This window comes from Alternaria metachromatica, assembly GCF_023757995.1.
Source record: "Alternaria metachromatica strain BMP 0045 chromosome Unknown scaffold_4, whole genome shotgun sequence".
Lineage (NCBI taxonomy): Eukaryota > Fungi > Ascomycota > Dothideomycetes > Pleosporales > Pleosporaceae > Alternaria > Alternaria metachromatica.
Window position 1 is genome coordinate 20,883 of NW_026055495.1, and position 20,620 is coordinate 41,502.

General features: G+C 54.6%; 4 protein-coding genes across 4 annotated transcripts; 1 reads left to right on the forward strand and 3 right to left on the reverse strand.

Moving 5' to 3' along the window:
• Positions 1 to 3,407: 3,407 nt before the first annotated feature.
• Positions 3,408 to 5,242, forward strand: J4E83_002383 (uncharacterized protein; the record flags this gene model as incomplete). The annotated part of the gene is made up of 2 exons (XM_049329331.1): positions 3,408 to 3,444; positions 3,567 to 5,242. 2 exons carry the CDS (start codon positions 3,408 to 3,410, stop codon positions 5,240 to 5,242), a joined length of 1,713 nt encoding a protein of 570 aa, XP_049191010.1.
• Positions 5,243 to 7,442: 2,200 nt separating this feature from the next.
• Positions 7,443 to 8,117, reverse strand: J4E83_002384 (uncharacterized protein; the record flags this gene model as incomplete). The annotated part of the gene is made up of 1 exon (XM_049329332.1): positions 7,443 to 8,117. The coding sequence occupies one exon, from the start codon at positions 8,115 to 8,117 to the stop codon at positions 7,443 to 7,445; it is 675 nt and encodes a 224-aa protein (XP_049191011.1).
• Positions 8,118 to 9,085: 968 nt separating this feature from the next.
• Positions 9,086 to 10,146, reverse strand: J4E83_002385 (uncharacterized protein; the record flags this gene model as incomplete). Its single annotated transcript, XM_049329333.1, has 2 exons — positions 9,086 to 10,005; positions 10,056 to 10,146. The coding sequence occupies 2 exons, from the start codon at positions 10,144 to 10,146 to the stop codon at positions 9,086 to 9,088; spliced, it is 1,011 nt and encodes a 336-aa protein (XP_049191012.1).
• A 4,309-nt stretch (positions 10,147 to 14,455) lies between these two features.
• Positions 14,456 to 18,206, reverse strand: J4E83_002386 (uncharacterized protein; the record flags this gene model as incomplete). Its single annotated transcript, XM_049329334.1, has 2 exons — positions 14,456 to 17,853; positions 18,014 to 18,206. 2 exons carry the CDS (start codon positions 18,204 to 18,206, stop codon positions 14,456 to 14,458), a joined length of 3,591 nt encoding a protein of 1,196 aa, XP_049191013.1.
• Positions 18,207 to 20,620: the final 2,414 nt, after the last annotated feature.

Below are 20,620 nucleotides of genomic sequence, written 5' to 3' on the forward strand. Positions count from 1 at the left end.
GCATCCTCGTGGAGGATAACATCCTAGTCGCAAGAGAGTGTTCAAGCCATGGTACGTTTTCCAACTCTTATAATGGCTAGAGCAGCAATTTCAAGTCGCTCATGCGCAAGTATGGTAATACAATGGCGTATCGAACGGCGTTGTAGGCCGGTCACACCAGATAAATTGCCTCCAAGCCACGGTGACGGCAAACGCGTCGCGTTGCAGCGTGCATGCTGATCCATTTCCGGTAATCACGACTGTGAACAGACACGATGGTAAAGAGAGTGATTGGCAGGCTTGGCTACTACGGAGCTACACCTAATCCAGGTGTATTTGCGGGCGTCTTACTAGCAGCTCTGCGTAGCTGACATCGGGGTGGTGGTAGGGAGAAAAGGGCGCTGGAAGCCGTGTAGTCGCCGTGATTGATAGATTTGTAGATTGGCAGTAAGTGGGGCTATCGTAAGATGATCAGTGCAGCCCAAAGTCAGAGGAATGTCGGCACTTTGGAGGCAATGGCAGCACGAAGCAGGGTCCCGGTGTCTGCTAAGGTGCGGTGGGAGGAATGCGGTCCCCTGCAGAAGACACCCGAATGTCGCATTGCGCTCCTGGCGAGCTATGGTAAAGAAGGCGAACGGATGGCCATGATGGAGACGGCATAATGGCTCGATGGGTGATGTTATCACGGAAGCGCTGATGCTAATGCTCCGCTTCTGGCGGCTGACACACAGCCACGAGAGACCCGGCAGGCATCCGTTCGGGACAAGCGCGTTGAGGATACGGCATCAGCTTTCTAAGAATACTACAAGGCCACACTGGCCATGGTTCGCTGGAATGGCACTGCGTGAACGCCGGATGGAGATAGATGTGGGAGTCGCGTCCGTTGAACGCGTTCGGCAGTCGCGTTGGTGTCGGCAGACGCGTCGGTAGTAACGGTATTTGCAGCGCCGAGTCGCGTAGTGATTAAGAGCGTAATGATGGCCTCGAGGCGAGAATAGATCGTGATGAAAGTCCCGTCGAAGTGAGGGGCTCCGTGGCGGTCAAGTCAGCCTCATCTCGCGGGAGGAGCGACGGGCGGGTGTCGTCGCTTTTTTCCCGATGCGGCGGGATGCAAACAAAGCGAGGCAGCTACGACGCTCTGGCCGAGGCAGGAGCGATGGCTAACGAAGAAGGCGCTGGCAATGCCGTTGACTACCCCAACGCGCCTGCGTGGGACAACAACATCCCTTCGCCGGCGCATCGCCGTCGAGCCAGCAGAGTCGCGAAGCGAGGCGTAGGCAGCTTTGCGGTGCCTGGCTTGCCTGAGGCTGTTTGGTGTGGCTTTTCTGGCGATGCGCAGGATGGACAGGGGTCGGGCGAATTAAGGTTCTGCAAGCCACACCAGGAATAGATGCATCTTCGCTTGACCGCTGGCAACGAAGCCCATTGCTCACCACACTCCAACACATGCCCTCCCTTCCTGCCACTATGCCATCACCACCACCCTCACATGGGGCCATGCTGAGCATTGCCGCGCATTGGCCGCCATGAGCAGCCATCTGCCGTCATCGCGGCTACTCGTCGTCCACTGAGCACTGGAGCCCATGTCCCGGGCCCCAGAGGCTCATGGCCGCCCTGACAGTCGTCCATCCTAGAGGCCGTAGACATGCTGCTGATGCTCACTGGATTGCTGGGCCGCATGTATATCATCGTCAAGGTCACCGCCGCGTTGGGCACCCACCATGCTCTTGCTACGCCCGGCATATGCGTCAACCTCGCCATACTCAGCACCCCATTGATCCCTCTCATACCCACCCCAACTGCTCGCCATTGCTCTCCGTGTTTACAGTCCATCGCAATCACAATTTGATTCACCCCCGACGCCTCACGGACAGTGTCTGGGAGCTCTGGCCCTGCGTCTCCGCATCCGCGCTTCCTACCATTGCAGAGGTCTTAGGGCCCCACTCCACATCTCAGGTACTGGCCAAGACAAGTGCCCTCCAGCATCAATCGTCTTCAATCTAGAGTTGTGTGTTGAAGCATTTCTGATTGACCCACTGTGGGCAGCCGTCACTGGACAGAGATAATCAGCACTCATAGTGGAGCCCAGCTTACTGCCACTTTGCACTGCTGCGCCATCCGAGGCCACCCGCCAGAGCCTCAGCGCACAGGACCCAGCCGCCTGCTAGCCTTCACCGTTTTTATCCATCAATGCGAACAAAGGGCCCGTCAGGCTTTGCACGACGTGGTGCTCAACGGCCATAATACTAGCCTTTTGAGGGCGTGCTTCACCATCGACAGGCCCGCTAGGCTACCAGGTGGACGGGATCGGTAATCACCAAGAGTCATCCCAGCCCCCAAGAATACCCTGTGCTCACTCGCTCTTCCTTGCAGTTGTGTCTATGCTCCGCCGTAAACGCTCGACCAATCCCGTCTCTCTTCCGCTGCCTTGGGTCCGTTCGTCGCTCGATCCGTACATCAGCTCTACCTGGCATTAACTGTTGCCTACCTCCGCAGTCATAGCTCCGTCGTCCCGCAGCTCCATATACCGTCCGCACGGCAAGGCTGCCGAGCCTCACGCATACTGGCCAGTCCTTGGTTAATGTCACTACTCCTTTGTCCTATATGTAAGTCAAGCTGTCAGTCACGTCAAAATGCGGGTCGATTAATGCGACATCCCGTACCAAGTCACTCACACTCATTTCAGCACCTGGTCGTTGCTTTGAATCAGTGACGATTTGCGAAAGCAAGACGACCCGTTCCCTGTTTCGTCAGTAAGAAGCTGCAATTGTCTGAGCTGCAGTCGGCGAAGAGCTGGACTCACCGCGTTTGATACCGAGACTCAAAGTCGCCCTGGGGCCCGTATGAATCGAACTTCTGAACAGCCCGATCGTTTGTCTCTAAGCTGGCCACTTCTGTCGGCTTCGCTAGTCCCAAGACCTCCGAAATTTGTCTCCGGAGCTATCTCCCATCGCATTTGTGGTACTTTTTTGAGTCTACTTGTCGCAAAATCTGCCTGCAACAAGGGTACACTGTCTCTTTACCACTGGGAAGGACGCAGACTCTCACCCCACGAGTCCTGTGACATTCCGTCATCGTCTCACTTCCACCGAGACGAGAAGGCAACACTACCAACAGTCCCTGGAAATTTCCATCCCTGTCGAGCTGGGCCGTTTTATCTTGTCGAACCATCAGGTGCGTTATTCCTCCTACGTGACGGGTCCTCGAGGCGTGTCAGGACACCTGCTCCAGGACCCCTCCATGGCTGCCTGCGCGTTGACCCCCACATGAATATTAGACTGCCTGCTAACATTCCTCTAGGGATTAGCTAGCTTCTACCAGGCGGCGTCCTCGATCAGTGTCAGGACCTATCGCCAGTGTTGCGCAGTTCGGTCCTTGGTGGTGGGCCTCAGGCTGTCCAGGCTGCAAGAGCTGCAGAACTACTATCCATGTCGGGATACAGCAAGAACCATGAGTATGTGTATGGTAAGTGGATTGTGGCTCATCTGACGAGTGTGGAAGCGCACCTGCCATGGTTGGGTCGGCTGAACCCGGCACTGGCCCACGTGAGAACGATTAGCACGTTTGACTGACCACATACATTCCAGATGCCGAAGCCACCAGATCAAATCAGGTTGCAAGCTATCCGAGCATTGCGCAGCCCGCATTCGCCTCGCAGTACACGGATGCGCCCGCGCTACTAAGCCATGAGCCCACGAGCGCAGAGATGCCCTACATCCCTAGCTTGGTATACGAGTCACGCGGTGCAGCAGGCCATCATCCCAATCCATCATTTATCGATGCAGGAGCTCGTCATCCCGCCTCTCTTGCAGATACTGAAACGGAAATCACCGAACAAATTACACCCGCACAAGGCACTGCTGGATCAACGGTAACGCTGCACCTCCGGACGAATTACGATCTTGATGCAAACCAGCATACTTTCATACTCATGTTCGGTAGCAAGAAGTGCGTCGCTGCACTGCAGAAAGTGGACTACGACGACGATGCATGGACCAACTACGTACTGAACGTCGAAGTACCCCCTTTCCCACTGACCAACACCTTCGATCCAACCATGATGTTGAAGATGCAGATGGAAGACAAGATGGGCAACTTGCGATCGGAAACGGACGCTGGAAGATTCACATACACCGACATGTCGCCAAACCTAGCATACCAATCCTCACCCAATTTCTCCAGGAAACGAAAATACTCGCCAGAGTTCGGAAACAGTCGAGGCTACTCCGATGGCAATGTCGCAAAGCGAGCATTTGCGAAGCCACGCGCTTCGTCGGGAGCCTACTCTGCCGCTCAACTGTCGCCGCTACCGACCCAGTCTGCGTTGGACAACACGTACGCACAGAGCGCTGGGTATGATGTGTCTAAGCAGACAAACTACGGCTCGCAACTGTCCCAGAGAGCTCTTTACGCAGTACCGTCAGGTATTGGCATGAGCCACAGCGACTACAAACTGCCCCAGATGTCGCCGATGCCGCATTCTTATGCCTCCTACAACCCCCTCACTCATACCACTCGAAGCAACACCGCGACTGTTCTGCCCTCACCACCCGCACTTTCAACACCAGTTCTGGTCCGTGCAACACATCTCTCGCAAGGAGACGGTAGTGCTGGCTCGACTCAGCCTTTCAATCCGTATGCGATGGGTCCGAGCAAGGCGATATTGGAGATCGACGGCGATCTTGATAAGATGGGCGACAACTGGTCGACAGAGGAGTTGGACGCGAAGAGACGACTTGTCGAGTTCCAAAGATCGCAGCATGGCAGCAAGATAACGACTACTTTTGCGCCCACAACACTGGAAGCTCGACAGGGGCGTGGCATCTGCGTCAGCTGTATCTGGTGGAAAGAGAAGAATGAGTGCTTCATCACAAGCGTAGACACCATTTTCCTACTGGAACAACTCGTAAACGTTCGTTTTACCGTCGAGGAGAAGAACCGCATCCGTCGCAACCTCGAAGGCTTTCGCCCCCTCACAGTCTCCAAGGCGAGGGCGGATAGCGAACCATTCTTCAAAGTTATCATGGGTTTCCCCAATCCCAAGCCTCGTAATATTGAGAAGGACGTCAAGGTGTTCCCCTGGAAGATACTGTCGCATGCTCTTAAGAAGATCATCAGCAAATACGTACGTTCTCCGCTACTAGCTACTGAGAGCGAAGCTAACAAGGCCAGTCTGCTAGTTATGCCTCGACAGCTGGCGTTGGGCATCTCTCCACTGCGACGACTTCGTACGCTCCAAGCACTGCCCTGCAGGCAACACTGAACGCTCATCGACACACATCACCTCAAACCCTGCCTACTTCGACTGCTTCAACGGCCTATACATCCGGCTTGACCTCGTCTAGTCTATCGCCCCATCAAAATGTGGCAGCAGGCTTCGAGGGATCAGCAGGACAAGGCATGCCGGTTGCCCAAAGGACACCTTCAGGCCAGGGCATGACTCTGTGGGGCACTACCACTCACCAGATATCACAATACCCGTCGCCTCTTTCTCATGGAGGACGAGGGTCCTGGGACTATGGATATCCCAATACTTCGGCTGCAACGGAAATGCCGCCAATCGCGCATGCGCTGCAAATGCCACGGCAAAACGGCTTGCCAGACTTCAGCCAAATGTCATCAACTCATGGCTACCATCAATACGGTGAAGATACAACGAGGGTGTAGGAGAGGCAAGATTGGGAGACAGAACTCCAAGGGTTACCGATACGACTACGCGTTGCGGGCTCTGATCTGCATCGGGTGATCAACCAATGTCCGCATGATCCATGCGGGCCTAACCCGATGGGGTGTTGCACCAATCGCTCTCCACACCACTCATCGCTAGATTCGCCTCGCGCATCCCGCACACCTTCAGACGTTCGCAGTTCTCTAATAATATCCGGTATCTGGTTTGGCGTTGAATACGGCGGTTTCGGCATTTGGACACTGGACGCATCATACCCCGGGGAGGCGGCGTTTACCACACTTTCGGTTTCATCATCGACTACACATAGAGGATCATCATTAACGGTACAAGCCATCTTACGCATACAACCCGATCGCGAACCCTGTCGATACAGGATGGTCAGCTTTGCATTACATTGGCGTTCATTCCACTCTTTCTACCCAATAATCTTTCCCATCTTCGCCTCTCGGAGTGTTCTTCCACGGAGCTCGACGTCGATCGCTTTTCAAGGCAACATCCGCGCCAACCACAGTCTCGAGCCCGTCCGCACTACGTCCCCCATGTATCTCGATCCGCATTTCAAGGGAATGCGCAACGAGGCTTTTTCATTTCTCCCATATACCCAAGGCTTGGTGTTCGCCTAGTCATTTCTTTCGTTTTCTTCAAACTCCAGAGATTCCCCATTTCTTTACCCATCCAACTGCACCGTATGTAGCGCAATGTATCTGTAACACACTAATTCTCGCCTACACGCATGTGATCCTTCCAAATATTTTCTCCGCAGCCTGGTCCGCACCCAACATGTCAAGTTATGCGAGCTCCGCCACAATAGAGGGCGCAGTCAACCTTTGGCCCCAATCCTGACCACTGCCTAACACTTGCCAAGGAGCTACGACTTCCGCGGCACCGGATGCGATATAGGCATCAGCTGAGCTTATCAGAGTAGGTGTTATGATCTCAGCATATCGCGCACGTTAACGAGGCGGAATGGGCGGTGGGCATACAAGGGCCCTCACAGATGACCAGTGGTTGTCCCGACGCCGAGGACCCGTGTCACACAAGATGTTCAAGCGATCAATCCTGGTCACGAAGTCACATGCCTTGATGAAGACTATCCCACGCTGAGTCCAGACCCTGATGGTTTATAGGGAGTCGTTAGCGACGGCGAATTATCGTCGCAACTAACCGTGCCGCATGCGTTCCATATGTTCGCATCACGAGAACATGTTGCTTGTATGTTTAGTACGACCCAAACGGCCCAGACCAGACTTCAACCCCCAAAAGGCAGAACATCTGGCCAAGGCGTAATACCAGATACCTTCACCGTGAAATACGCCCGGGCAGATAGATCACGCTTACCACACATACTCCCATCAGAGAAACCACGAGCCGCTTTTGGGCATCACCACGTGCATCTTCTCAGCAGAGCCCCAGGTTCAGCACGTCATACGCGTTCATCGGGGCAGACCGACTGTTCGGTGCATCTGATCCGTTCTGATCTCACGGAGACGAAAGCACGGTCACGGGGCGTATGTCAGGGATCAGCCCGAGGAGGGCCGGGTGCTGATCTCACGTTGGATCGCGTGGGATAACGCAATGCTTACTGCAGATCGCAGGCGGAAGGGCGCGACTTGCCCTACATTGGGTGAGATGGCTTTGTGCTCATGATGGGTTTGTCGTTTTGTCGCGAGTACTCACGTCGCTGTGCCATGTCATGGTTTTTTGGGTGAACGAAGTTGATAGAGTCTTAGCTAGTCGTCAAATTGGTCGTCCGTTGTGTGTACCGTCACCTCTATCAGTTGCAAGTCTTGTGTGTATGAGACTTTGGGTGTCCAGACTGTTTGTCCAGACACTTACCAATACAACACTTCTTCAGCTGAATCATCGGATCAAAAGACCACAGAACTTCAAAGTTCGCCAGCTCATCTCCTTCGTTCAGCACAAAAGGAAGCGTGATGTTTACTCTCTCCCTCGTCATCTCCACAGGCACATTCTCTTCGCCAATTGCCTGCACCGAGGTGTCCAAATACTGCACCCCGAAGACACCCAACCAGCTTTGCAGCTTGAGAAACGCCTGTAGCTCCTGCAGAAAGACTTTGTGTTGCTGTATGTCGAAGTCGGAGATACTGCGGTCATTTCCAGTCCAACTGAACTCGAACGGCGCGATTCCACTTTCGGTGAAACGCCATTGCGTTGGGACGACATCAGCCAGGAGCTCTTTGCGAGCCGTATGGTCGTTCCAAGGTTGCGCAATGTTGTCGACATGGACGAGCTTCTCGGCCTCCTCAAGCTTGAAGTGGTTGTGGAGGAGAGTGAGGCCGAAGAGATCATGGACGCTGTGGGCAACGAACATGTCTCGGATTGTCGTGCAAATGAAGTACTCTAGGTTCTGGCTCTCGTAGGTCTTATAGGCATCGTGGATGTCTGGGGCGGTGTTGAAGTGGTGGGGGGTGTATGGTTCGAATTCCATGTTCGGAAGGGTTATGAGAAGTGCTTAGGAGGAAGTAGAATAGAAGTCAGGGTGAGCTGAAATGACGAGCAACGTACGCCCAATCTCCGCGGCATTTATATATGCTACATTCGTGTTGTCGGAGGTGATACACAAGGAGGTTCGTGTCGCCAGCCGTCATGGGTGACGCATGAACAGTCTAGAAACAACTGATCGGTGCACTATTCAGGCTTTGCAAGATGCCTTCATCAAAGAACGACTAATGAGAGATCTACGGCTAATTCTGATAGAGCCTGACGCCCTTATCGCAACACCACGACGCCGGATGTAGACATACCTGCGGCATCACATATCCTTCCTTGGCATGCTTGACGGTGTCTGCGAATGAGAGATCATGCCCTGAGGCTCTTAATCGTATTTCAACCGCTTGTGACGGTATCATTGGTCCACGATCGCTGCAGGCGGCACGATGGCACCAGGCTGATGAGTCCTCAGCCTGACCCCGCAAAGAGATCATTAGAGACCGTGATCGTGAACGTTCGATAGGTCGTGCTGATTAAAGGCGCATAGATTGTGGTAGTGTCAGTGAGATTATCGCGCAAAGCATAGCTCGCAGGGCATAGGTGGGATGATGTAAGTGTGAGAGTCTTAATCTCATTCGCAACAGCGATAATTGCCAGACCGGTGCCAACAGAGTAACGATGATTCAGAAGCATTGGACTGCGAAAAGCTGCTGATGAGTGTCACGCAACATGGTTGAAGGAAGATAGCAGAATAACAATTGCAATTTTGAAGATACTAGTCTAAGTACATGTACACATTCGAGCTGGCTAACCAGAACGACTGCAAAGGGGGGCTCGAGCGAGCTATAGACAAACGAAAGAAGCCGCAAGGGCTTGCTTTGAATATGAAGAGTCAAACACAACTTTTCCATCCAAATTTTCATGGTGATGGTGCCATCACACATAGGCTGCTATCATCGGAGCGGCTTAGTTCTTGCGGAGGATGCCTCCGAGAAGGTCACCAAACATGTCGCTGCTCTCCTCGCTGTCCTCCTTGTCCTCCTCAGTGTCCACCTCCTCGTAGGAGTCCTCGAAGACGGGGGTAGGGGCAGACTCGTAGGCGCCGTGGGTAGGGGTGGGCTTCATCTCGTGAACCATGCTGGGCTTGGTGTACTCGTGGACCATGCTGGGAGTGGGGACGGCGCCGTATGCCTTGCTGGGCTCAGCGTGCTCGTACGCCATGCTGGGCTCGGGGACATGCTCGTAGGCCTCCTTGCTGGGAGTGGGAACAGCGCCGTAAGCCTTGCTGGGCTCAGGAACGTGCTCGTAGGCCTCCTTGCTGGGAGTGGGAACAGCGCCGTAAGCCTTGCTGGGCTCAGGAACGTGCTCGTAAGCCTGGCTGGGGGTGGGAACATGCTCGTAGGCCTCCTTGCTGGGGGTGGGGACGGCGCCGTAGGCCTTGCTGGGCTCGGGAACATGCTCGTAGGCCATGGAAGGCTTGGGAGCGTGCTCGTAACCCTGGCTGGGCGTGGGCTTGGCCTCGTAGGCGGAGCTGGTGACTTCGGGCTTGGTCTCCTCGTAAGAATCCTCGTCGTCCATGCCGAACAAGTCGCCGAGAGTCCTCTTGGAGAGAAGATCGTCGTAAGACGAAAGCTCGTCAGTAGAGTCCTTGTAGGACTCCTCCATCTCGGGCTTAAGCTCGTCAGTAGAGTCTTCGGTCTCCTTGGGGATGTCCTTGTAGTCCTCCTTGGAAGGAGTGACGTAGTAAGAAGGCTTCTCCTCCTTCTCCTCCTTCTCCTCGGGCTTCTCCTCCTCCTTCTCCTTCTCGCCTAGTCCAAGGTCATCGACAATGGTGCGCTTCACAGGGAGGGCGGGAAGCCCAGCACCCTCGAGCTGGCATTTGTCGACTGTATCTGGTCAGCAAGGAAACTAGAAGTGGTAGCAGGATGCGACATACGACCGGAGCAGGCCTTAGTGTCCTCGGCGTCTTTGGCCAAAGGAAGAGCAGCTGCGAGCTGAGCAGCGGCGATGATAGCGAAGAACTTCATGTTTGCGTTTGATTGACTTCGGTGGGAAAGATCGTAAGAATTATTAGAAGGTATTAGTGTATAGTAGTGACTGTTGTGTGAATGAGATGTAATGAGCTGATGAGCAATAAGGTGGTATGAGAAGTAGCCTTATATGCTCGGATGTCGGTGTCTGTCCTGATGCTTCTTCTCGTGCACGGTGTTGATGGTGCTTTTTTGGCATCGTCGTGACTGCACGCATGAAGATCGGATCTGTGCTAATCAAAGCTACCAGAAACGTTCCAGAAGCACTGTTCAACGGCCACTTTACCAGTGCATCACCATAGCGGTGAGAAGTCCGTCGGCTCGTGGGGAGCATTGCATCTGTGCCTGAATCTGATCGCGCGTCTGCACCATTATTCCAATACCGACCATGGAGCCGACCAGTGCATTACTGCGAGAACACCAGATTCGGAGACAGCAGTGCGCGCCATGGACATGAACCATTGCTTCACTCGTCACATGAAACGGGGATGAGGCGATCCTTCGACCAAAGCCAGCGCGTTCATGTTCTTTTGGGACATGCCATGCCGTGTACTTCTCAACATCTGCAACATATGAAGACCAGACTTGCAGCTCTTCTCAGAAGACAAGGTGTCTCATCTCAAGACTGTGAGCAGTCATGTGAAGCTGAATTGGAGTTGGGCACGCTTCAGGCGACACAGGTGCGCGACCTCCAAAGCTGTTTGCACCAGGCTTCGGCGGTCAGCTAGCCTACATGCCTAGCTAGATATCGAGGAAGTGCTAACATGTGCGAAGATCTCGGGTATGTGGAGTGACAGGAACAACATCGTGAAGTCGGGGTGCAGGAAGAAGGATGGGAAAGAGCAAACATCGTTGGGGATGCAGGACCCACCTAGCGCCCGCTCGGTCCGCCCAAAGCGGGGTCAGGCGAGCACATCAATGGAGCGGTGGACTAGAACCACGACGCATCTTAACGGCATCGTCTATCACGTTGTTCATCTTCTAACATTTACGGATATGCTAGACTGCCGTGCGCTAAGTCACCATTATCGATAGTATTGTCACGGGATCTACCGCGGCATCTTCCGCTACCAGCACCACAACCCGACCCCGCGTTCAATCCCATCACTCCGTCCTCGTTATAGTACATTCCTCATCAGGAGCAGCCGTGTCGTAACATTTGAATGGTCCCAGAATACCGAAACATGGATCTCTGCGTTGCTCACAGCTGAATTCCTTACAGCAACCGTCTTGAGGGAAGTCGCCGGGATCAGCAAGGCAATGTTCTGCTCATCATTAGCTAAATGCACGCACGCGCCTTCTATATTGCTTTCACGCTCGCAGTTGGACAGCAGAGGGATTGACAACGCACCACCGAGAGGTTGACAAGATGTTTGTCTAGACTCGTGAAGAGAAAATGAAGCGGCCGATGACGCAAGTGCGAAAAGTAGGTGGATGGTGATCTTCATGGCGAACGAGGAAAGTTGGGTACTCATGGTAAAGCAAGTTTGAACGAGGCTGGAGCCGACTTCCATCTCTTTATTATACACACCATCATTGTTTCGCAAAGACTCCTACACTTCGTGCTTCCGCAAGCTCATCGCACTTTTCTTCTCGTTGTCTCAACATTCTAAGTGCGACGGAGACTAAAACACGAGAGTCGGCGACCGAACTGCTCGCAGTTATCGTGAGATCAGCATGCAACTCGTGTTTCGAGACTACAGAATGTTCCGACACTTTTCTGGTCCGGGTCTCGGTGCGTGAGGCAAAGAAGAATGGCGATCCTGGTGTCGCGCGTTGTGCGCTAAGGTTCGAAGAACGAAAAAGCATTCCTCGCCACGCATGATGCTACTGTCAGCTTCGGGCCTTTCTTCTCAACGTCTGGAGTCGAGCCTGGGGTTCTAGCTGCATGCCATGTGTCGATTGGATTATCACACTTTCCCCTTCAACGCAGCAGGACCTTCCGCCGCACTGTCTTCAACGCTAGCAGGTTGATCCGATTGACAACAGATCATGTTTAAGACTCACAGTTCAAGATGCGCAATCAACGAATTAAATGAGCCGGAAGCAGCGAAAATGAGCTTCTCTCGTACACCACCAACTTCTCAGCAATAGACGCTCCGATGACCAACTATTCCAGCCACAGCAGCACAAGCCGGCGACGTGTCTCACCACTACGGTGTATACAAAACGCCCAGTCCATTCGTCCACCTCTCACCGCAAAGTGCGCCGTATGAACAACAACCTCTAATTTCTCCGTGACTAACAACTCTCCGGCTTCCTCAACACTTTCGACACCATACACGCACCCATATGATGACGTACGTGACCCTACTGTGCAAGGCTGAATTGCCGTATCAAAGCTTCAACACCATTTCACACCGCGTACTTCGCTGCATCCTCGTGTCAAAGCTTCTAATTACTCACACACTCCGTGTCACGCTCATTCCGGCATCAAAGACACCCGTATCAATGCTCCATAGCGCTCATACACCTTCTACCTGCCTAGTTTCCCCCCGAGAACTTCTCTCACACAAACCTCTCAGTTGCTCTGTGCATCACATCACAGCTCCAAACTCTCCTGGTCATAGCACATATGCCAATCGTCCAAATGCCCATGCCCATCCCACCTCCTCTCACACACCATCCCCTTACAACATCCCTCCTGCGGGCGATCAGGAAGCGGCCTGCAATGTTCTATAATACGATCAGCTACACCTTCATAGTATCAAAGAGACGTAATAAAATGCACATATGTGAGAAGCGGAGAGAAGAGGAGGGAACATTGAGACTTACGCTTCACAATCCGACACTCCGGTTCTCCGAGAGTCTCGACTTGCACAAGTAACGGCTTCAGACACTCATGGATTGTCTGGTGCAGGTCACTCTCCCTACACATCAACCCCTTGCAGCATATCTGCGGCTCTTCGATGTCACGGTTGCACCGGTCTGCCATGTATGATTAGCCTTGACATGATGACGTGTTCACCATGCTGAGATGCTTTTGTTGTACAGTAGTGGATGAGAGGCGAGCGTAAGCACGAGACGAGAGAGAGGAGAATGTACCAAACCTGTTTAAGCACTTGGGTGCAAGGACCGACTGGTCATGCCAGTTATTATTAACGGTGATGGAGAGACAGGTTGCCGTCGTGATGATAAGAAGCGTCAAGAAAGGTGCTTTCGTCATTATTGCTGGCTGTATGTAGTGCTGGTGTAAAGACAGCAAGTATCAAGAAAGAGAGACGAGGCTGTGTGCGGACAGATCTTCCGTATACTCATACTCATATATACATCTACAAAACGCCTCCGTGTCGTACAAAGAAAACACGACTAACAACGTTGTACCGCTCGACTTCGGCTTAGTCCCGACTTCCCTTGCTACACGAACTTCTACTACGTTACGTACCTTCTTCTTTCAAGTAGTAGAGTCAGCCACCTTGGCGCATTACAACCAAGTCGACGAATAAAAGTTGGCTCCTGGTAATAGGACTTGCTGTGTACGTGAACATCGAAATTAGTCTGCCGCCGTCATAGGTGCAGTATGACTAGCTCTTTACATCTACCGCTTTTGTGTCATACTGCGTACCTTCCTCTTTCAATCACTAGAGCCAGCCACTTCAACGTATTGCAACCAAGTCAACGAATAGAAGTTGAATGCTAGTTAAAGGACTTGCTACGTACGAGTACATCGAAGTTAGTCTACGCTGCCATAGGCGCAGTACAAATAGTTCTTCACATCTACCGTCCCCGTGCCACGATACGTATATTCGGCCTGAAGTCCGTCGAATTCTGAGGGGTATGTGGACGGATATACTTACGATGTTGGACAAGGCGAACGGTGCCGGAAGCTCGGAGAAAGAAGAGTATACGCAGCGAATGTCGTGGCACGATTTCGACACCTGCGACACATGTGAGCATATCACATCAACCAAGTTGAGAAATGTATAGAAGTATATAAAGCGCAAAAAGGTGTCTTTTCATTATCTACATGACTCATGTTCCTTATCATCCCTATCATCCATCCATCCATTCATCCATCTCATACTCATGCGAGGGGCGTAAAGGCGGTCATTACTGAGGAGGAGAGAGATCGGGGTCGCAACCGCAATACAAAGAAACGACGGCAAGCAAAACAAAACAAAACAAAACAATCTAAAATCCTCCCACAGCCACCCCACCATCTTCAAAAAGGGAGGGTGCCAGTGCAGCAAGGGTATAATGCAACTTCCCATCCATCTTCCACTTCCACTTCCTTCTTTTCATCGTCTCATACTCATACTCGTACTAAGAAAAAGGTATCATTAAACAAGCGTCGTCATCTTCACGCTTATTTCTTACCCTTCTTCTTGTTCTTCTTCTTGTTCTTCCCCGAGCTGGGTGTGGCGTCGCCGTTCGCCTCACCGTCTTCCTCTTCGGCTTGGTTGCCAGGGGTAGTAGGTGTGGTAGGTGTGCTTGGCTCTTCAGCCTCCTTGGTAGCTTCAGTCTCGGCGGCACCGTCGACGGCAGGAACGTCAGCAACGGCTTCGGGCTCTACCTTGGCTTCGGCGACGGGCTCGGCAACGGGCTCGGTGGCGACTTGCTCAGGGGCGGGCTCGACGGCGGGGGCGGCGGTTTCCTTGGATTCGGCCTTGGAAGAGATCTCGGCGTTGGCCTTCTTGAGTTCCTCTTGCTCAGCCTGAGCCTTCTCGAGTTGCTCCTTAGCGCTGGCGAGTTCCGTCTTGATGTCATCACGCTCCTTCTTGGCGGCTTCGGCGTCGGATGTCAGGGCGCTGGTCTTCTCCTCTTGCTCCTTCAGGGTAGCCTGGAGGGACTCGAGGGACTTCTTAGCGTCAGCAGCTTCGGTCTTGGAGGTCTCGAGGTCCTTGGTCGCGGTCTCGGAGGCAGCGGTGGCTTCGTCGAGCTTAGCCTGGAGGGCGGTGAGTTCAGACTCCTTAGCCTTGGCGGCCTCGACGGTAGACTCGAGCTCAGCGATCTTAGCGTCGTTGGCCTTGATCTTCTCCTCAAGCTCGCTCTTCTCGGCAGTCGACTTCTCAGCCGAGGCCTTGAGGTCAGCGAGTTCAGACTCGACGGAAGACGCCTTGGAAGCACCCTCCTTCGCCTCGGCCTCAGCCTGCTTGGATGCCTTGAGCTCCTCCTCGACAGTGTCCTTGGCCTTCTTGGTCTCCTCAAGTGATTCCTGAGCGGTGGCGAGGTCCTTCTCCAAAGAGGCGACCTTCTCATCTCCAGATGATGCAGCAGCCTCCTTGGCCTCAAGCTTGCTGGTGACGTCCTTGAGAGATGCCTCGAGGTCGGCAACCTTGCTAGCCTCAGCCTTCGCGTCAGCAAGCTCCTTCTCGAGAGCGGCAACCTTGTCTTCGCTTGATGACTGAGCAGCCTTCAGTGACTCGGAGTGTTCAGCTTCCTTTGCCTCGAGCTTGCTCGTAGTCTCCTTGAGAGATGCCTCAAGCTCTGCAATCTTGGCAGCAGACTCATCGGCACCACCCTTGGCGGAGGTCTCGAGGTCTGTGATCTTGCTGCGGAGGCCATCGGCCTCTTCCTTGGTTGATTGAGATTCCTTGGTGGCGGCCTCGAGCTCAGACTTAGCAGAGGCGAGTTGCTCCTCAAGCTCAGAGACCTTGCTGGCGTCGGCAGACTTGGCCTCGAGCTCCGACTCCTTCGCGGTCAGGCTCTCCTGAGCAGCCTTGAGGGACGCCTCGAGCTTTGCAATCTTGGAGCTGGACGACTCGGTAGCAGTGCTGGCTTCTGACTTGGCGGCCTCCAACTCAGACTCCTTGGATGCAAGGGCGTCCTTTGCCTCCTTGAGAGAAGCTTCGAGCTCGGCAGCCTTGCCACCTTCGCTCTTCGCGGTCTCCAACTCGGCCTTGTGGGCAGTGAGGTCATCCTGAGCTTGCTTCAAGCTAGTCTCCAACTCGGAGATCTTCGAGCTGGACTCTTCAGTAGCCTTGGTGGTCTCACCTTTGGCAGCCTCAAGTTCAGACTCCTTCGACGATAGGCTGTCCTTGGCCTCCTTAAGCGACGCCTCAAGGTTAGCGATAGTCTTGTGAAGACCCTCAGCATCACCCTTGGATGACTCAACGGCCTTGGTAACCTCCTCCTTCGCGGCGGTAAGCTCAGACTCCTTAGCGGCAAGGCTGTCCTGGGCCTCCTTGAGCGAGGTCTCGAGTTCGGTGACCTTGGAGTTAGAAGCCTCGGAAGCCTTGCTAGACTCGTCCTTGGCGGCCTTCAGCTCCTCCTCGAGCTTGGTAACAGCCTCGCGAGCCTCGGCGGCCTCCTTCTTCGCAGCGGTAGTCTGCTCGTCGGAGGAGCCCTTGGCGGATTCTATCTCAGCCTCAAGCTTGCTGACGGTGCTCTGGAGGCTGGCAACCTCGTCCTTTGCGGAGCCAACAGCCTTGGATGCGTCACCCTTGGCGGTCTCGAGCTCAGCGTCCTTGGCGGAGAGGCTGTCTTGCGACTCCTTGAGGGAAGCTTCGAGTTCGGAGATTTTCGTGGTGAGAGCGTCGACTTCGCTCTTGGCCTCTTCGGCAGCCTTGACGGCGGCGTCCTTCTCGGATGCGAGGGAGGATGAAGAAGCTTCGAGCTCAGATGTCTTGGCCGCAAGCTCATCTTGTGCCTCCTTCAACGACTTCTCGAGGGAGGATACCTTCTGAGCGAGCTCGTCAGCATCGCCCTTGGACATGTCGGCGGTCTTCAGCTTCTCCTGGAGTTCGGCGATCTCAGTCTTCAGGCTCTCGACCTCGCCCTTGGAGGACTCGGTGAGCGAAGTGACTTGGTCGGCGGCATCAGCGTGCTCCTTGGTCTTGGAGTCGAGCTCAGCAGCCTTCTGGTCGAGAGTGTCCTTGGCCTCCTTGAGGGAAGCCTGGAGCTCGGCAATGGTGCTGCGAAGGCCATCAGCCTCCTCTTTCGACGCCTTGTCAGCGTCAGCGTCCTGGGTACCGCGGGCGGCGAGCTCATCGGAGAGCTTGCTGTGGGCGGCCTCGAGCTCAGCGTGCTTCGCCTTCAGGCCCTCCAATTCGTCGATCTGTGTTCTCAGAACGGCGACCTCGGCGGCAAGCTCTTCAACCTTGGTCTTTTGCGCATCGCGGTCAGCGGCGAGAGTGTCAAGTTCGTCCTTGGCGACAGTTTGGGCCTTGAGGTCCTCAATCGTGGCAAGAGCGTCGGCGAGGTCCTTCTCAGTCTTGCTCTTCTCAGCGGTGAGCTCCTCCAACTGCGACTTGGCGCTGGCGAGCTCAGTCTCCTTGGCCTCGACCTCAGACCTGTCGACCGACTCGGTGCCGGCGGACTTGTCGCTGTCGAGCTTGGCCTTGAGCTGCTCGACCTCCTCCTTGTACGAGGCAATCTGCTTCTCGAGGTCGGCGACGGTGGCACGGAGCTCCTCGGCCTCCTTGTTGACGTCGGCGATCTTTGCGTTGAACTCGGCCTCGCACTCGTCGCGGACGGTGTTCCTCTCCTTGGCCTTGGCCTCGCGCACCTGCTGGACGACGACGCTGACCATGTGCTCCTCGAGGTCCTTCTTGTCCTGCTGCAGCGACTGCTCGCGGGCCTCGAACTCCTTCTTGCGCTCCTCGTGGTCGTCCTCGAGCGTGCGCACGTGCTCATCTTGTGTGGCGGCGACACGCTGGGCTTCGTCGAGGTCGGCTTCGGCGTGCTTGAGCTTCCGCTTCAGCTTCTCGATCTGCGTCTCGAGGCTGTCGGACGCCTGTGGTGAGGGAGGCGAGGGCGAGTCTGCTGTTGGGGCATGGTGCGTTAGTATGTGATGAGCGGGGACATTCTGGTGTAGGGGAGACGCCCGCGAGTGCAGCGAGAGCGGATAGTGGGGGAATGCTGCTGGCATTGTTATGGATTGGGCAGGTGGGGGTGGGAGCGGTGCGCGGTGAGCGTCACGTACCTGCTTCGTCTTCACTTAACCGTGTGGGCGCCTCACGTGGTGTCTCGGGCGGCGTGTCGACGCCATTGTCCTGCGTGCTCGACTCGACCTTGCTCGGCGGCGTCGCGTCGGTTGTCACGGCGGGCGTCGCTGGCTCGGCCGTGGCCGGTACCGGTGCAGGTCCGCCGAAGAAATAGTTGTACGCTCTCTTCATACTGCTGGTTCGCTTGGGGAGTCCCGGTCGCAGGGAGCTCGTCGATTTCCGGCCTCGACGCTCTTCTTGCTGGCTTGCTTCGCCAGTAATGGGAGCAGGTAGAGGGTCGATCGTCCCGTTTCGCTTATTGCTTATCGTTCGTGGTGGTAGTAGCCGTCTACTGAATTTCTGAGATCCCGTGTTGATATCAGCGAGGATCTGCTTCTGCTCTCTCGAAGAGGCCCTGCGAGGCGGCGTTAGTGGGGTCTCTGGTGACTTTGTAGGTGGACGACAATGGCCGCAAAGCATTCAATGTATGGCAGATAGGTCGGGCCAACAGTGGTGTAAGAAAAAAAATATGTTAGGGTATACCACACGACAGCGAGCTATCGTGGGCGAGAGCCTCTTACCAAAAGCAACAAGAAGAAAAGAGGCGTGTATCGTAATGTCCTCAGACAGAGGGAGCAGTGGTGAGGGGTGGAGGGGGAGGCAGAGGGGAAGGTGACGGGTAGCACTCACTCATAGCTTTCTTTCCTGCCCCAGCTCGGCATGATTCACGCTCTACTGCTATCAGTTCCCTCTGTTGAAAGCGCCACTGTTTCCCGCGCGAGCCAGTCCAATCAAGTATGCTGAAAATTTTGTTGCCCTTTCTGAATCTGGGCGGGCCGTCAAGTCTCCTCACCGCACGGTAACGAAATGGAGCTTTACTTATGTACAAGCACAACAACACGTTGGATCCTGCATGCAAGCCTGGTGGATTGTCGGGCGCTAGACGTCCGCTACGAGGTATATACATCTTCGAGGGGAGGCACGAGCCAGTCATGTAACGCTGCGACACGGTAGCACAATTGGCATGGGCGAGGCTGGACAGGCATTAATGCAAGCACAACGCAGATGGACGTCGAGGCCGGCGCTGTCAAAGCTCCCAAGCGGCTCCACTTTGCTTCTTACCGCCTCGACTAGGGTCTGCCAGGGCTTCCTCGACGACAACCCGTGTGCTGACTACCCAGCCATGCGACGTCGCTGAGGACGACGTCCTTGCTTTTGGCACGTCGACGACCAGTTTGATGAGGCCCTCGAGGTTTTGTACCCGCCCACGCCCTCAACACACGACGTGTCCCCCCCACCGGAGCGCGTCTCCTCGTGCCAATCACAGCCATGCACGTAGTATCACGATCACGACGTACATAGCTTCGGCATTCGATTACAGGAAGTTGGGCGAGCAATCGATAAGCCTTAGCCAGCACATCATCGTCGGAGATCGTGGGCTCCAGCGTAGGGCTCCGCGCACGGTCACGGGCGCGTCGACGTGTGACTCGGCATGATCTGATGTTATGCGAACCCCAATGGCTTGCAGGAACACGGTCTTTCCTTTTGCAAAAACGTTTCGTCTCAGAGTTGGGGCAAAGTATCGTGCCGACTGGTCGCCTCGACTCTGCTGAGACAAGGACACTCTGGACGCGCGCGCAATTGTCATGCAGGGCCTTTCCGTGATGGGCGGTCGAAGCGTTGATGCGTTGTTCGATCGGGTCCGCTGAATTATTTCTTGCCATGCCCAGTCAGTCCATTCGCCTCGCCAATCCTCTCTCGGACCGTCACGTTGCCATCCTCAAACTCCGGCTACCTCGCCGAAGGCCATCTTCAAAGCCCGAAAGTGGCTGTGATCGTAGTTTCCCCAACCTCCTCCCCTCTTAGCTTGGTGACCTTCATATCACCTTGCGTCGTGCAGTCTCTTCACCGCAAAACCACTGCACCCCAGAACCTAGTCATTTCACGGACTGGCCCTGCATAACCGCACCCCACCCGTTGACAAGGCGGCGCGCTAGCCAGGTCAGCACTCGCGCCTGAAGCTCCACCGCCTCTTCGCATCAACGTCGTATCGTGGCGCGTGAGGACGTAAATCACGGCAGAAAAAGTCTTCTGGCTGCGTTGTCGAGGCGACACCGCCGGTTGGGAGGTTCTTTGATTTGACATGTGATCGTAAAGTGGCAACGGCAATTGCAGTCAAGGGCGATCTGTGAGGGACAACAATACTGAATGTTCTCGGATTCTCTAGGCTCAGGTAACTCATGATAGCAATGGTATTGGCGCTCGCGAACTATGAAAACTCCCATCCGTGGATGTATACCCCAATCGTTAACGCCATAACTATGCATACTGATATCTAAGGAGGATGAGAAAAACTATGTACATGCAGCATCCACTGAGCAAACGCGTGGGGAAGGAAGCACATCAACGCCCACCACTAAACCCATGTACCGACGCCAACGCAAGACTCAAGCGGACCGTTGACGCCTTGTGCTTGAACGAGCAGATCGCCGTATGTGTCGTCGCGTCGAAGGCCCGCTCGGTTGCGCAATGCCATCTGGAGACGTGGTCTGTGGAGTGGACTCGCTTGGATTCTCAGGGCCACCTCCAGAGGTTGACCGCTGCGT